The following is an 18,300-nucleotide window of genomic DNA, read 5'->3' on the forward strand; positions in this document are numbered from 1 at the left end:
ACATACATACATACATACATACATACATACATACATACATACATACATACATGGACAGACAGACAGACACAGACAGACAGACAGACAGACAGACAGACAGACAGACAGACAGACAGACAGACAGACAGACAGACAGACAGACAGACAGACAGACACACACACACACACACACACACACACACACACACACACACACACACACCATGGACATTCTGATAGTCATGACCATTGGATTAGAATTCATGGCTTTAAGCAACACCACCTGGGTTTCATAATACCTCATTAAAATCACATTTCCCCATTTTTATGACCATACCGGAGTAATTATTGTGCATATTTCACTATTTATGTTTGAAAACCTAGTTCTTACATTATTATTTATTGGATGTACATGTAATTGCTGTGTATATTTCACTACTCATATTTCAACGTCTAGTTTCAAACAGTTTTCCAATTCATGGATGTAATCACAGTACATATTAGATGAATTACAGTCCAAAACTCATCATGCTTGCAGTGTTTTCTGCTGCACTTTCACTCACTACACCCATGAAAGTACAACTGCAGAGAACACTGCAAGCACTTGTGCAAATACCCCAAGTACACCATACTTGAACTCGCACATCATGAGGTTCTGTCTTATATATAGACGTCACATTTATTGACTAGCTCAGCTATTTATAGTTTTATTTCATCACAGTATACTATTCTTTATATTTTTTATATTCATACAATCAATGAAAGTTATACAAATTTCAAAATCCTACAAACATTGGAGTACTACCGGTAGTTATATATGCCAATTTTCCAAATTAATACCAGACTTGTTGATTCCATAATGAACAATGGGGGAGGAGTCGGATTTTATTAATACAAGAATTTACAAACATTCCATATGTCCAACCCTGTAAATGTTACTTCATGCTGGAATTTAACCTTTCGCAGATTTCGATGTTTATGACTAGTCAGTGTGATCATTTACTCATTCATAAAAAGAGGTCTGCAATCTTCTACCTCACACATGAATCAGGAGCACATTCTTTAAAACTGCACTAGCTGCAACAGGAAGTTTGTTTTTTTAAACGTTTTGCCAGGTACAATAACTAACTCGTAATATCATACACTGCTGCACCACCTGTGGATAAACATATTTTTTGTAGCTGTATTTGCAATAAATCAAATGAAATTTATTTTTGGGTCCGCACCCAAAAATCAGCTCCCTCAACAGTGATCACAATTTCAACCTGTTTCTGTACTGCTTATGGATAACATTGACCACAGATTAACACATGCAATGTAAAATTATTGGTATTTTAACAATTTTCAGTGGATATATTGTGGTTGTTTGATCAAAAAATGATACTCCAGTTACAACTAGTCTGTTAAAACAGTGACAGATTCAACACCAAGCTTAGCTTTTACTCAAGATTTAAACTTGTCACTACACGACCTACGGATATATTTTGACCACTAATTCATAGATGCAATGTCTTTTTAAAACTAAATGATTTTTAGTGGATATTATATCGTGGATTATTTGATGACAAAAAAATGTCCCAGTTACAGTTAGTGCAGGTTTTTAGTGGATATTATATCGTGGATTATTTGATGACAAAAAAATGTCCCAGTTACAGTTAGTGCAGGTTTTTAGTGGATATTATATCGTGGATTATATGATGACAAAAAGATGTCCCAGTTACAGTTAGTGCAGGTTTTAAGACTATGTATACTCTTGACACGTATTATTGATTATCAAGGATGTCACAGGTATAGATTATTGAGCTTCTAAACATGCTCTAGATGTTAATATGGCACCAATCTGATTAAAGTCTAATGTAGTAGTCGGCTAGTTTTTCACTATTACCTGCTTTCCTTTCTACTTGTATTCTTCTTTGTATTACTAGGGGTGAACAAATCCACTGGTCCTGGTTCCTGGACTAGTGATTTATTTGGGCGGACCACACAAATTTTACCCTTGTCTAGTCCGCTGGACCAGTACCTTTACTGTTAATAACTATGTTAAAAAGTCATCTGCATATACAGATTCATAGGCAAGATTTAATGTTTCACATTAGCGGGACCTGGGACCACTAATTCTTTCAGCAGGACCACTGGATTTTTTAAGGTTCTGGTCCGGGGACCACCAGTTTACAAAATAACTTGTTCACCCTTGATTACATTGTTCATGTTTTGGTCTTGGTCACCACCATCATGTAAACATATAAAACACATGATAATACAAGCAAAAATGAAGGTGATCGATCAAACTGACTGACCACTACATCAGGTATGTTAGTCCAATTGAAATGTTACAGTCAGTAACTAAGACTCCATTTCATGTCAAGTCTCAGTACACAGTATGCACATATACAAAATTTTTAGATGTAAATCTAAGTTGACATGGTGTGATGGAAACGAAAAATGGAAATATGGAAAATGAACTTGAAAACAGAGATTAAGGTTAAATTTATTGGTACCTAAAAATTATGTCATCATACAATTTATAATAGGTTGGTGTTTAGATATTGAACACTAGTCTAGTACCACTCCCGCCCCCTACCTCCATCCAACCATGCCATGTCGCCCCCTCTATTCAAAATATGCCACTCCCCCCCTACCTCCATCCAACCATGTCATGTCACCCCCTCTATTCAAAATATACCACTCCCCCCCTACCTCCATCCAACCATGTCACGTCGCCCCCTCTATTCAAAATGTACCACTCCCTCCCCCTACCTCCATCCAACCATGTGATGTCGCCCCCTCCTGTTAAACTGCCTAAAGCTTTGATACAAATTCTATCTTTTGTACAGTCGGTCTACTGTTCTACATTCCACCAAACTACCCCATCCCTAGCTCCCTAGCTTGATTCAAATATGTATCTTTTGTACAGTCAGTCAACTGTTCTACATTCCACCAAACTACCCCATCCCTAGCTCCCTAACTTTGATTCAAATATGTATCTTTTGTACAGTCAGTCAACTGTTCTACATTCCACCAAACTACCCCATCCCTAGCTCCCTAACTTTGATTCAAATATGTATCTTTTGTACAGTCAGTCAACTGTGCTACATACATTCTTGCCCAGATATTTATATATTCTGCAAATGCTGTCTGCCTTCTCTACAGTAGTGACTTGTGAACATTCTGTACATAATTCATCGATGTTAAAGCCATGTTTAAATTACTGTCTTCTCCTGAATTTTAATGTGCTTGTTCCTAATTTTCAGACTTGTATTCAACTGTGATTTGATTTTGTCAGTACTTGTAATTTTGTTTTTATCTTCAATTTTTATGTAACTGTCACACAAAACAATATTATTAGGTTCACGGAGATTAAAGTTGTATTGCAATGACTTAATTTCCAAGATGACATACCCCACCCCACCACATCCCCCACCCCACCACATCCCCACCCCCACCACATCCCCACCCCATCCAAGCCCAATCCGAGTCCCAATCCACTGTTTTTAGATACCAATATCTGTATAGATTTATGAAAATATTGCTATGTGTAAAAATAAAGTTCTTTTGATATAATAATCCATATGCCAATGTCATCATCATTCCAGAATGACAAGTGGAATAAATTTTCACATATTGAGAAAGATAAATTTATTATCATTAAAAAAATATGACTTGTGCATCATTATTGGTAAACTGATATGTTTGCAGATGCATTTGTTGAAATGGTCTGGGGAACATAGCCAGAATTTATTTCATCCACAAACTTTGCATTAAAAACACTTCCTATTAGAATAATAGTATATTGTGCATCAAAATCACCTTTTTAAAAATATTGGCTTTTTATGGTTTTTTCGTTTTGTTTTCTTCTGTGGTGGTTTAACTTGACTTTATATACCTATATTTGTATATACACAGACATAAAGTATTATATTACCTGCCGAGGAATAGAAAGGTACATACCATGACAGCCCATGGAATCTACCAGTTGACACATTAGTTCAATTGGCTAGAGCACTCTGGCTTAAATAGTACCGCTATTTGGGTATTAACGTGGGATCGAATCCTACACTTGATACTTTTCTTTCCTCAATTTCATTTCATATATGTATATAAAATGTTATCATTAATATCACTATTCTATACATATATTGGTTAATATTAGTTATGTGCAGTTTATCAAATATATTATTTTTGGCAAACATTATGACAAAGCTCAGTAGAACTACGAGAGGGTTTACAAACATTGCAAACACCCATGCTGGTTTTTTTTAAAAGACATTGCAAATAATCTATCGTATTTGTTAAACTCTATATTATATCTTCATGAGACAAGACACCAATCTGAGCTACATCCCAACTTTATAGCTCATTTATCTCATCATCAACATACCTGTTTCATCCTTAAAGTAAATCTTTAACACGATATATATACGACAACACAATGATGTTAAATCCATCTCTCTCTTTTTTATGGCAACATTTATCACTCTCATCCCGTTTTTATCCTCGTGTCATTTGCCTACTGTGGTAATGACAAGGGTTGCAGGTACTAAAATCATCTATGATCTAAGTCAGTGATATCAAATCTCATTTCTTGTTATTTATAGCGTTTTTTAATACTCCTCAATGATGTAATGTGGTTTTTATGACATCATATTATTATTGTTATATCATTTCTCCCCGGTTATCTCTTAACTTGTATGTACAAGGTGTTAAAATTTAACATCTCATTACCAATGGAATTGAATTATTTTAAATCCGGTGTCAGATGGGCAGGGTTACCATGGGAATGCTGGAAATATGCTGACATAATTATGAACATGTATAATATTTCCTTTTTATTTTTGTACTGATAGTTCTTTCTATTTATGTGTGATATAGTAGGCAAACTCTACACCGGGTTCTACACCAAAATTACTGTACAGCATATTAAATAGAAATCTACAGTTGTATCATACCAGATGTCCTTCCTAATCAAACATATCAGAACTGTTTAACCTGGAAAAAAAACACTTTACATAAATTATGACATACAATTTCGTCTGATTTTTATTATACTTGATGTTGTTAATTTTGATGATATTGATATCAAAACTACACTACGTGTAACTAGAGAATTATTTTTACAACCAACAATGAATTCAGTGAATAATTGTTACAATACCAATAACCAGAAATTGTACATAATAAATAATATCCAGTAAAGGTCAACTGTATCCATAACTAGGACAGAATTAAGTTGACATCATGATCACATTGGGTGCTGATTTTTGGGTACAGCCCCTAAAATTAATTTCACTGGCTGCATTGCACCATACATGATACTACTATGTGTACAGCTGCATAAATACACCTATCAAGTATATTTACCTACTGTTTGGCACAGGTGATTCAATACTATTCAGGGAGTACATTCTTACAAGTAAGTCATTATATCTGACAAAATAGTTTCAAAAGATGTCCCAGTTGCAGATACAAAGATACCTGAGCTCCTTGACCTGAGTAAAAACACTTCACATAAATCATAAAATACAGTTTGGTTTCGTTCATTTTCATGCTATTAATATTAAAAAAAAAACTGTTGCAAATTTTTCAACATTACAACTTTCGCTGGCAATATAGACAACTTTGACATTTCACGCTACATGTACCATACTTTGACAGAATCAAGATTAGATAATGGAGGCCACTATTAAACTAAATTTTCTCTCAATTTTCATTTTTTTCATTGAAATTTTATTTTTCATTGAAATTTTATTTATTTAATTCATATGGATTAAACCATTATTTATAGGGGACCTCTGGGCATACTAATGGGAAAATCTTGTATTTGTGCAGTTTTTTGATATATTGCTATTTTCGGAACACCTGATGTAATCACACTCTACATTGACGATATCATTTAAAGAACTAATGCATTTAGTACTTTTAACTGGTGTTTGAAAGAAGTTGTAGCCAAATGTGAAAAACCCAAAAATTAATTTAATCTTTGTCCTGCACCAAAATACTTGGATAAATCCTAACTTTCGAGCCGAGTCCAGTAAAAAGTTAAAAATAATTTTTTTTTAAAAATTATTTGTAACTATTCATCTGTACAAATATGTCTTCAACAAAACTTTGTAGTGTTTTAAAACCATAAAAAATTTATAGTGCTTTTAAGATTGTAAGATGTTTTGTAAGTGCAAGAGACACTACTATATTTTAATATACAAGAATGGTAAGTGAAATTTACGTCACTATATTTTAACAGATAAGGCTGGTAAGTGAAACATACGTCACTATATTTTAACAGACAAGGCTGGTAAGTGAAACATATGTCACTATATTTTAACATATAAGGTTGGTAAGTGAAACATATGTCACTATATTTTAACAGACAAGGCTGGTAAGTGAAACATACGTCACTATATTTTAACAGACAAGGCTGGTAAGTGAAACATACGTCACTATATTTTAACAGACAAGGCTGGTAAGTGAAACATATGTCACTATATTTTAACATAAGGCTGGTAAGTGAAACATATGTCACTATATTTTAACATACAAGGTTGGTAAGTGAAACATGTCACTATATTTTAATAGACAAGGCTGGTAAGTGAAACATATGTCACTATATTTTAACATACAAGGATGTTAAGTGAAACATACGTCACTATATTTTAACATACAAGGCTGGTAAGTGAAACATATGTCACTATATTTTAACATACAAGGATGTTAAGTGAAACATGTCACTATATTTTAACATACAAGAATTGTTAAGTGAAATGTACATTATTTACAATAATCCACAGACAAGGACGGTGGTCATCATATCACGACCCATATGGGGACAAGAGTTAATCTAGCAGATAGACCTTCTATATGTATACATGTACTTGAAGGACATCTTATCTAACAGCAGGCACTAAAACTTTATCTTAATAACCTTTCAGACACTTGCAATGTACTCTGACATCATTCCTACTATCACATCAGATATTTCATACAAACTTACTTCAGTTTCCACTGATCTTCATATTGCCTTTGTTGTTCTGAAATCACTGTGAAAACACTATTTTTGTGTATTTTCAAAGATATCTGCTTTCATAAAATTTAGGTGAAATACTGTAACAGTTGTGGGTTTTCATTATTTTCCATTGCTTTTTTTCTACTTTCTAAAAATTCAGGTGAAATACTTCAAGGTTGTTTCACTATTTTTTCTGCATTATCAAATTAAGCTGAAATAATTTCTAGTTTTTCATCATTTTTATTAAATAATTTTTTTTCTGCTGTCATAGAATTCTGGTAAAATAACTTCTTTTATTTCAAATTTTTTTTTTAATTATCATTTTTCCACATGAAAACATTATTCACTTGTTTAAATATCTCATTTCTGCTTTCATAAAAAAATTCTGATGAAAATAATTATTTCACTGAGAATTTTGATATTTTTTAGTATAATCTGTATGAAAACACTATTTCCTATATCAGATAGCTCTTTTTTGCTTTTATAAATTATGGTGATAATACTTCTGTTTCTCAGTGTATTTTGACCTTTTCTTAAGTATTGTGTTTTCCCTATGTAAACACTATTTACTATTTTAAACCTCTCATTTCTGCATTCATAAACTGTTGTGAAAATACTTCTGAGTTTGTTTTTGAAACAATAATTTAGATCATATGTCTTTTCTGTTGGAACAGAAACCTCACTAAACCTACTTTCTATTATTTTCATATTTTTTCTGCTTTTAAATAAATAAAGTTGTTTCATCAAGTTTTTTCAATGCATCACTTCCAAACCCAACAACAAGAAAAGCAATCTAACTATTAACACATGTACTACTCTTTGCATTCAAAATTGAATCCTAAAAAATTAAGAATTCAACAGCTACCTCTCAATTCACAGACCTTTCATTGGTCACAGGTTTTGTTTTCCTTGCAGAGCTAGACCACAGTTACACATCTGTCACAAAAAATTCAGAGAGATTTACTTCTGGCGGTGAAATCTACCCAAGTTCTTCCTGGTAATTTCCCAGGGTTCCCCACCAAAATTATGGAACAAGGTAAAGAAATATATTCACATTTGACCAGATTTCCTGCTCTCTTACCTGGGTTCCCCTCAATTATTAGGTTACAAGGTCTGAAAATCTATGCAAGTTTTACCAGATTTCATCTTCTTTGTTACCAGGGTTACCCACCAAAATTATAGCACAAGATATTGAAATCTATGCAAGTTTTACCAGGTTACCCTTCCCTTCTCTTAAGTTCCCCATGGTCACTATAATTATATGGTACAAGGTGTGGAAATGTATGCAAATTTCACAGGAGTCTCTCCTGTTACTGGATTCTCAACCATTATTCGCTACAAGGTATCAAACATATGCAAATTTTACCAGATTCCCCCCATTCTAAACCTTACCAAAAGCACTGAAATTAGCAATATAATAGAATAGAATCTTAATTGCATCCATCAAGAAAACTACATTTCTTCATTGGAATTTCTGCAATTAGTATTTGGTGCTAAAACAAACTAGTAAATATACAAACTACAGTAATAAATAGTTAACAAACAAACAAACAAAAATAGGTGGCACTAGAGGAAATATGTAAACACATAACAGCTGTATTGCTTCCGGTATGTTACATAACAAAGACAGTGGGACTGACATCATATGTTGCTTCTATTCATAGATACTCAATATCCTATTGATTAACTTATTCTAATTAAGACCTCATCATTGGGTCATCTTCATTATCATGTCACTATTAGCCCGGAACATCATTGACTTTAAAAACATTATCTATAGAGGCTAGAGGAAGGAATCTGTCAACTTTAATACAATTCATAATCAGAGGCACACTCAACAAATCACATTTTTTTACAAATATCATTTAAATTCCTTTAAACCAAAATGTGAAATAATCACAATTTATTCAAATACCAGAATAAAGAAATGAGTTTTTCCTTGTTTATCCACATGCACATGTACAATTTTAAATTTGTTGTTGCAACAATATTTACGATATTTATTTTTTTCTCTGTCATCTTATTAGACCATGTACCACAGAACTGATATTTTAAACTAAAAACTTCCACTCATATTTATTCATTTTTTATTTTGGGGGCAAATTTCAGGACATTTCATATTTCCCTACTTTCTATCATTTCATTGAAATATTAATATGTAAATAAAACATAACACCAACATGGCTAGTGCCTAATTTGGACACCCAAGTCGTCTGAAACAAAAAATAGTAAATAGAAATGTCACTTTTTCCCTATACTTTTCCTTTAAATTTTCCAGGGTAAATAAGACATACCATCAATTTGTCAATTCCCTTTTAAAAAGATATATCTGACATTTTCGTCAGCCTATTGAAAGAACAAATAATTGTTCATCGACAATAGTTCAGATTATCATATTCAGCTTAACTCTGTAACAGATTTCGATGGCTATGAATAGACTTCATTTTTTTCAATCTGAATCTATCTATCCCTGACATAAAATATTATCAGTGAGTCATTTAACCAAATAAGCTCATCAAGGTTGTAAGGATCAATGTTTCTAAAAACAACATCATGTCACATCTGGTTGAAACTTAAAAATAATCCAGACAGGAAACCTTTTCACCCAGGCAGTTGTTTTTTTCTTTTTTTCTTTAAGGTCAGCATGAAGTAGGTAGTCTGGCAGATTTCATCAGAGGTGTTCCTCCCAAAGAGCTCTTCAACGTATAGTCAATTTAATCAGATTTGCCTGTCTCTGACATAGCCTCCCACCTTCTCCAACCACCACAACCCCCATCCCACCCTCGCCTCAATATGTCTGTATTGCTTGGGCAAAGAAACGCCCCGGTCAACATTTGTTGTTGTTGAGGTTAGTATGAAATAGGTGTAGTCTGGCATTACTTCAGGGGAGGTTCTCTCCAAAAGAGAGCTCTTCAATGTTTACTAGTCAATTTTTTTCTTACCCCGACCACACACACACCCCCACCCCCATCCTCATATGTACCCCATACGTGTTAGAGTGGACTGGACACCATGTCACCCAGCCAGTTTTTTTTGTTGAGGCCAGTTTAAAATAGCTAGTCAAACAAACTTCAACACGAGTTTTTCCTTGCAAAGAAGTGGAGTACATAAACCAGATCCCCATGTCCCTGACCCCCCTGACTACCCCAACCCCCACTCTCATACTGAATTCACCTCTCCTTTTTAATAAAATTTGGACATGGCTAAAAAACAAGTTACCAATAATTAAAGTCCTTTGCTACGGGATATGAACTCTCCTAACAGCAATGAGGAAATCTGGGTTTATTTACACACTTGTCTGTACATTTTAACCTTATCTAAATTGACAGCAGTGATAAATTTTGGCAATTTTGTTGGTATTTCCGTTTCAGTACATGTGGCTACATACTCACATAAGTTTATTATCAGCTTAGGGCACATGTAATTACTGTATGTTCAAACTCTACATGTTTATGACACCATTGATTTTATTTTGTTGTAAAAATACTCCTACTCAGAACATGTGGACATTGTAATTGTTGTTTGTTCAAGCTCTATACATGAATAATATTGTAAATTTTACTATTGATATTATTTTGTTGGAAACAACAATTTTGAAATTTGCACCTGAAATTATAAAGGGTAAACTCTTCTGGAGTTCAATTCAGATGGGAGGGTAGTACACGACAATGTAACATCAACTCATTAAGCCAACATTTGTCAAGGCTAATATTTGTTACTGAGAGGTATCATTCAAATGGGATATGTTTTAGAGTGATTCAGCACATTTCATTGACATTTTGTTGAGGAAAAAGGGCTTCAAGTTACATCCTGGAAAACCTGCAAGCTAACAAATCACAGGAAAACTATTAAAGTTTACTACCCTTGAAAAAGATTCCAAAAACACTTCTCTTATTATCAGGAATTCTTGTTGTCAAAACTAGATTTAGAAAGTGACCTGCTTTTACTAACATGAGAATGTGATCATGAATTACTGTGACATATATCATGTATAATTTGTCAAAACACAACCATTACAATCACTGCCATCTGATATCCCATGTAAATAAATCTTGGTCTTTACACAAGCATTGTTTACAAATTTGTCACAATGTATCAAGTAGTTACAAGTGTACCACAGTGTATCAAGTCATTGACTTTGCTAGTCCCATCACTCAAAGTACACTGCCACCAAACATCCCAAGTAAACAAATTACAATCTCTATACACATGTATTGTTTACAAATAAATTTTGTCATACAATTGTAGAATGTAATCAATTCAAGGCCATAAGCTTTGAGAGTTCAATTCACCCTTCAAAACAATGCTACCCACACATAAATCAAAACACCAGACCTATATTTTCATACCATATTGTTCTTTATGCCTACTATATAGACTGTCGACAGTCGTTTGTGCCTTTTTGCTACGTTTCATCTAAATCAAAGTCGTCGCCTCGCTCCGTAGCACTGGATAATGCATACATACTGATAGAAACTGCGATTGTCGAAGGCACGAACTGTCAGTAGCACTCGCTGATCAGTACGTGGTTATGGTATTGCTCCGGATCGGAGCGAGGCAACGACTTTAGTTTTAGATAAAACGTAGCAAAAAGGCATGAATGACTGTCGACAGTCTACCTACTATATTGTCTGGCTTAAAACCACACTGAGAAAAAATTCACAGAAAAAACATAACATGGGCTGTATATAAACACTGCACATGGAGATTATAGTTTACTGAAACCTCAGACCACTAATGGTCTGAGCTGAAACACATGGCCACGACATTTCATTTTCTTGGTTTATTTTCTAATTGTTTATTTTTATCTTTATTTATTTTTTTTGTGCTTTTATATTTATGTTTCATTGTATTTCAGACCAGTTTTTTCATTTCTGTCAATTCCAGACCTGACTGTTACATTAACAGATTCTATTTCTCACTATAGTATTGCTTCATTAACCTGTTACATCAACACAGGGTAAACCAATCTCTCTGTCTTTTCACTACAGTTCATTCATAGTATTCTATTTGCCTAGGACAGTGGTGGTGTTTGGCTAGCCAAGAGGAAACCCCTACCCCTTTCCATATGGGGAGGAAGGGGTAGTCACCTCAGAAAGTCATGGGAAGGGGTGTTTGGCTAGCCAAGAGAAAACCCTACCCCTTTTTATATGGTGGTGGTGGCAGGGGGGCAGAGGGGTATTCACCTTGAAAAGTGATGTCAGTGTTTGGCTAGCCAAGAGAAAAACCCTTCTCCATTGTACATGGTGGTGATGGTGGTGGGAGGGGGGCAGGAGGGTATTCACATAGAAAAGTGATGGGTGTGTTTGGCTAGTCAAGAGAGAAAAAAACCTACTCCTTTGCAGAGTCCAGACACCACATAAATGATGGACACCCCCAAAACAACCAACTCCTTTTCATACATAAACAATACAAAGTGATGGGTGTGTTTGGCTAGTCAAGAGAGAAAAAAACCTACTCCCTACTTTTCAGAGTCCACACACCGCATAAATAACGGACACCCATCAATTTAATACTCAAAAATAATATTAGTCTTGTGGTGCCTTTTCCAAGGTAACCCTTTAACTTAAGACAAAATGTAAAGTCCATTTAAAATGTAAAGTCCATATCAGATGTGGTTTCCAAAAAGAAAAGGGAAAACAAAGCTGTTAAAACTAAACATTGAGAAATTTAGGACTAGACAGTGAAGAAAACAAAGCACTCAGTTAATATTTAGCGGTGGTATTTAGATTTCAGGAAGAGAATTTCCAAAACAAGCTGTACACATTATGTGTAGAGGTGGTATTTAGATTTCAGGTAGGAAACTTCAAAAACAAAACTGTACACATTATGTAAGAGGTGGCATTTAGATTTCAGGTAGGAAATTTCCAAAACAAAGCTGTACACATTGTGTTTAGATGAACATCAAGGAATTCTGGGCTTGAAAAACAAGAGCACAAAGTAAACATTTGTTGGTGACACTTCGGTTTTAAAAGAGGAAACCAAAAACTGTTTACTTACATATATGAATTTTGCATCTACAAGAAAACAAAGCACTTTGTAAATGTTTGGAGGCTATGCTTAAAATTAGGTGAAGTGAAAACAAAGCTGTTAACATTATACATTGAGGGAAAAAAAACAAGATACACAGTCAATAATTAGGTATGACATTTAAACAGAATTAAGTCTACTGAGTTCACAGACTTAGAATGTCTCACTGTATCAGCTTTAATACACTCTACTGTGAAAAATAAATAGGACATTCAAATAACCTTTGTGAATTGTGTTGGTACCACACCTATTGTATTGTTGGAAAAGAATGTTTGAAATCAGACAACCATATTAAAGTGTTTTCAGCTACCCAGAGTATACAAAAGACAAAGGTGATGTTTTTGTGTTTGCCTTTCAATACAAAATGTCTCATAAGCACATATTGTGTGTGGTTTGCTGCATACTAAATGTATGACACTATGACCTCACGAGTGGAAACCCCTAAAAATACACAAATCAAAACAAATTAAGGTGAAACAAAACTCCTCGTAAAACACATTTTAACAGAAAGAAACTATTTTCACAGCTTTGGTTGAAATTGCATTTTAAAAGCAAATATTCAAGTCGTATGAATACAGAGTAGGGAATAACTTTGTTCCATTTCAATGGCTTCTACTTTGAAAATATAAAAACTGTCAAAACAGAAATGTATACTTTAATAATTCCAGGATGTGTTCAGGAATAAGTCAAAATTCCCTATTTCCATTCTCCTTTCAAACGACAGAAGTATTTTAACAAGACCTAGCCGGCCAGGAAACCACAATCGTTGTCAGTCCTTGCACATCGCATAGAATAAGACAGCATGGATCCAATACAACAGAAAACCCCACTAAAACAAAACTGACTCGAAATTACAACTAAAAAAGTCAAAGAAGCAAAGTTGTGCCAATAAATAGTCTAGAAATGTATAGTTTATTGGCTGTACAGCTTCACAGCTGATTCCACTGCTTTGAAATCATAGGAGTCTGCAGGATAATATGATCTAAATACATGGTTGTAACTTAATTACAAAAATGCAAGTAGTGATGAGTGTTCTGTAATGCAGAAACCACCCTATATGTTTGTCTGCTTTGGAAATAGAGCCAGATACCCTGAAGGGTTAGTTACCAGCTAATAGAATAACTACTGTTACATGTGTATGTAGGCAGTGTTGCATTTAGACATAGTGCTTTCAAACTCCCATGTATTTAGAACTCCTACACTTCATGTTTACCATTATTGATGCCACAGGAAAGGTTACCTGCTACATCACAGGTCAAATTATGAAAAATGCTTTTTAGACCCAATATGAGTGATATTTGAGTAGATGCGAGTTGTTGTTTATCATAAAAATTTTTTATTTTTTTTTGTAAGAGTATCGTTGACGAAATGAAATAAATCATGTATTAGTAAGGTAGCAACTTGCTCGGCAGGTGTTTACATATAAAAGCTCTGTGACTACATTAAAGTAATTTTCTAGTCATAGTTTTTGAAGCTTTGTCCAAAACAGTGGGCAAACTTTGCATGATGCCAGTACACAGCTAGTTGTCCCTAATGTCTGATACCTTTGATTTCCCAAGAATGGAGAAACATATGACTTAGTCAATTCCATAATATCTTTTTATTTTTCCACTCCACGCTGTTCAATATTCTATATCATCTTATACTAAGGAACCTGCAGTTCCTCTATAAATCTATACACATTTTAATACAACCAGTTATAACAATGAAGCCTGTGAGTATATAAAGTTTGAAATCCAGTATATAAAATTTGCACTAATATGTTCTTTTCAAATTTATATTTCTTTAATCATATTGCTTGACATTAAAATCAAAATGTAATTTATTTTCTAGCCTGTACCATATTTTCCCCAATTTTAGGGGAATATTTTCTGACAAGTAAATAATGGGTTAGAAATTTGCCAACCAAATAAATCAACACCTAAATCCTAAATTGAAATTCTAGTCACTGTAACTTGGTGCTATTTTTGTTCCGTTTCCATGGTAAATCAACCACCTTTTTTATCAGCTGAAAAGCACTTCATTCTATTAAACTGTTTCCACAAAAGCATAAAAAAAAATACCCTCTCATTTTACCTCCCATTCCTATTGTGTACTTTTATAAACATTTTGTTCTACTGTCCAGACATGAAATTAATTTCACAGCTAGAATATTTTTTTGAGTGATTGTGGACTTTACTTATCCTGAGGTGGAACCAAAGGTGATTATGTACTATCTTGATTAATTAAGAAGATTGGAAGTTGCCAAGGCAACATACTCTTAAAATATCAACAGTTTCAATTTTACAACTATACTGTATTCATACATATCTCTTTTTTAAATAAACTCAGCATTACAAGAACTTTGGAAAGTTTTTAACCTTTATATGCAGAAAGTTAACAACATTGTTGTACGAGTAGACTAAATCCAGCCCAATTGAACCAATAATAATTCATTTAATGACAACGACTCCATTAATCTGACTTACAGAAAGAACAGTGTCTGTTTGCACCAAGAAATTGATCCATTATTCACATATCTTTGCAATCCTATGAATCCTTTAAAGGTTCTTTTCCTCCCACGTCAACATTTTAAGATTGTCTTATATTCCTTCACATTTCTTACATTCCTTTACAATTTTTGTGAACATTTGTTTTAAATGTTCTAATTTTGCCAACAAAATGCCAACTGTCCTCTAAGGCTATGTACGATAAAGAACAGATTTTTATACAAAAGAAAGAATTTGTATTTATTTTATTTTTCTATTTTCCTTTCATTATTTACTTAATTTTACTGGTTTTATCAACAAAATACCATCTGTCCCTTGTGTATATACAGATACTGATTTTTACACAAATAAAAGAATTCCCAAATATTCTCTAGATTCCTTTACACTTGTCTATAATTGTTATAATTTTGACAACAAAATGAAAACTATCATCTTAGACTATGTACGATAAAGAACTGATTTTAACACAAATGCTTAATGAAACAATTTTAAATTTTCTCATTTTTCTATGTTTTTGTCGTGCAGACTGTCCTGTACAATACAATACAATACAATATTTATACAAATGAATTTAATTTTCTTTTCGATATTCCACATTATTTTTTATTTTACTAATTTTGCAACAAAATATTGACTCTCCTCAAGTAAACAGATAAAGAACTGATTTTTACACAAATGAATGAACTAAAATTTTTGTGAAATTTCTCTATTTTTCTTCACATTTTTTATTGATCTGTCACTAAAATACTGTTATGTTTGCTCTATGTGTATAAATAAACAATCAAGTTTTCATAGATAAATATCCAATAACAGGGAAGTAATTCTAGGCTATTCTGAATTTTTTTGTGGTTAGGAATTAACCGAGTTTAATTCTTTACAATTTCAATATAGTGTCTAAAACTCGTGTCTGCTATTTCATTCACTGGAATTACACACAGGGGAATTTTTTAGAAGTAAATTAATATTGGGATGAAAATTAAACTAGCCGTGTGTATTCAATATCTGATTATTAGCTTGAACAATAAAAAATTAAATACATTTTTGTCACATAGTGAGTTATTAACAAAGATAGCTATGAATTCAACTCTAAAGATATATCTATTTATGATCAAAGGTTTATACTTGGGTTGTTTTAAAAAAGACATTTTTCAAATTCAGCTTTTTTCTGCAAATATATTATTGAACAGACAGTTTTCTACTTTACCTTTAGCTTATTATTTTCTGATGATTATTTAAAGGGTTACAATTGAGTATTTTAACAAAGATGGCTTTCAAAAGCAACTTGCATTCATTTTTTTTTTGTAGTAATTTTTTCAATAATCAAAAGCTATGGTATAGAAATAATCCATAGCAACAGCACCACTGGTAAAATACATGCTTTACAGCAGATGTGTCAACAAACCCTATATTTTAAGCCAACAGAGAAAGACAATCAAAATCTACAATGCCAATGAGTGGCTTCTTGAGTTTGTGTAATGACTCAATTCAAGTCGGCTGATTATAATACCACAAAATTTATTTTTTTGAAACAGCTGGAAAAATTCCAAAGGTCAAGAGCTCCTCAGGTTGCATTTTTAATTAATCAGAACAATAATCTAGCTGTCATATTTACTATATATGTATTGATATGGAATATAATTCAAGAGTTTGGAATGTATGCCATGTGTGCTGTTGTATATTGCAGTGCATATGTATAAGGGAGATTGTATACAAGGCTACAGTGTGTAAAAAAGTAAATGCAGTTACTTACACGAGGCATAGTCCTGTAACTGTTGAAACTCCGATGGGCTGAATTTGTCCCACACTGTTAAGTTTGGGCTTGTCATCCTGTTCTGATTGCTTCCTGGTAGTAGTTTTCCACAACTATACAGGATGTAGTCGGTGGCTGTACGTCAGTGATCGTTACTTAAGTGTGTGCACTTGTTCACTCTGTCACTCTCTCTTTCACTGTGTGTGTGTAGAACCCGGCAAGCTCTCTGTATACAGTACTCAACAGATCCCAGTGTACAGCACTATAACGATGAAACAGAAGAAACACGCTGTATATAGAGCCTAAGAGGGCAACAAGGGAATGTGACAAACACTAACCGTTAATCACCAGTCATCAAGCTAAAGAGTTTCTACTGTGGGCCAAAAACACCACAGATGACAACATTGGTATACTGTCTATTGGTGTAATGAACACAGCAAAGCACAGGGGCCAAACCCACTGCCAACCAGGCTTCAGGATGTAGACACTGCCTAGTGAATAGTATTATACTTGAATGTATAAATATTCAATGGGTTTAGATATAAATAGGAAATATTCCACACCGTCAATAACAAAGTCCCATAAGTATCCCACCAAAAGACACTTCAATTCAACCATCAATTTCATTAGCAGACTAAAGTGTTTGTTGTGAATTTTCCAAGAATTAATTATACAGACAATTAATCCATCTTTGAAAAGGGCCCTTTTCAGTGTAGTTAAGCTGATGCTAATAAATGCAATGTAGGGAGTATGCAGATGAAATAGAAAAGCCTAAGTTCCATGCTGTTACTGTTAATAAACTTACCCTTCTTGACCTGGTAGAAAAGTGAATACAACTTTCAAGGCAGGGTGTTTCAAGGCCAATACACAGTGATTCAAAGTGAGTTCATGCAGTTTAATCCTTGTGAATATTTACAGAAATGACTGGCACCTTGTTGATCATGGTTTCTTAATTACGTCTATCTCAACAACTGTCATCTGTAAAACATGATAAATATACACTAAATTGAATGCAAACATTGACCTATTGAAGTAGGAAAGAAAAGCTATACGTA

At 33.5% G+C, this 18,300-nt stretch overlaps 1 protein-coding gene across 8 annotated transcripts in view; it reads right to left on the bottom strand.

The window, feature by feature from the left end:
• LOC144447379 (diacylglycerol kinase beta-like) overlaps positions 1 to 18,078 on the bottom strand; it is a 232,522-nt gene extending 214,444 nt beyond the window's left edge. For 7 of the 8 annotated variants that reach the window (XR_013482019.1, XR_013482020.1, XM_078137373.1 and 4 more), the window contains exon 1: positions 17,246 to 17,726. Coding sequence is in view for 6 of the 8 variants with exons in the window: in XM_078137373.1 (XP_077993499.1) it covers positions 17,246 to 17,321 (76 nt within the window). In the remaining 2 variants the exon portion in view is untranslated. Of the gene's footprint in view, positions 1 to 17,245; positions 17,727 to 18,050 lie in introns of those variants that run through there. The other variant, XM_078137369.1, reaches the window with a different exon arrangement.
• Positions 18,079 to 18,300: the final 222 nt, after the last annotated feature.

This window comes from Glandiceps talaboti, chromosome 16, assembly GCF_964340395.1.
Source record: "Glandiceps talaboti chromosome 16, keGlaTala1.1, whole genome shotgun sequence".
Taxonomy (NCBI): Eukaryota; Metazoa; Hemichordata; class Enteropneusta; family Spengelidae; genus Glandiceps; species Glandiceps talaboti.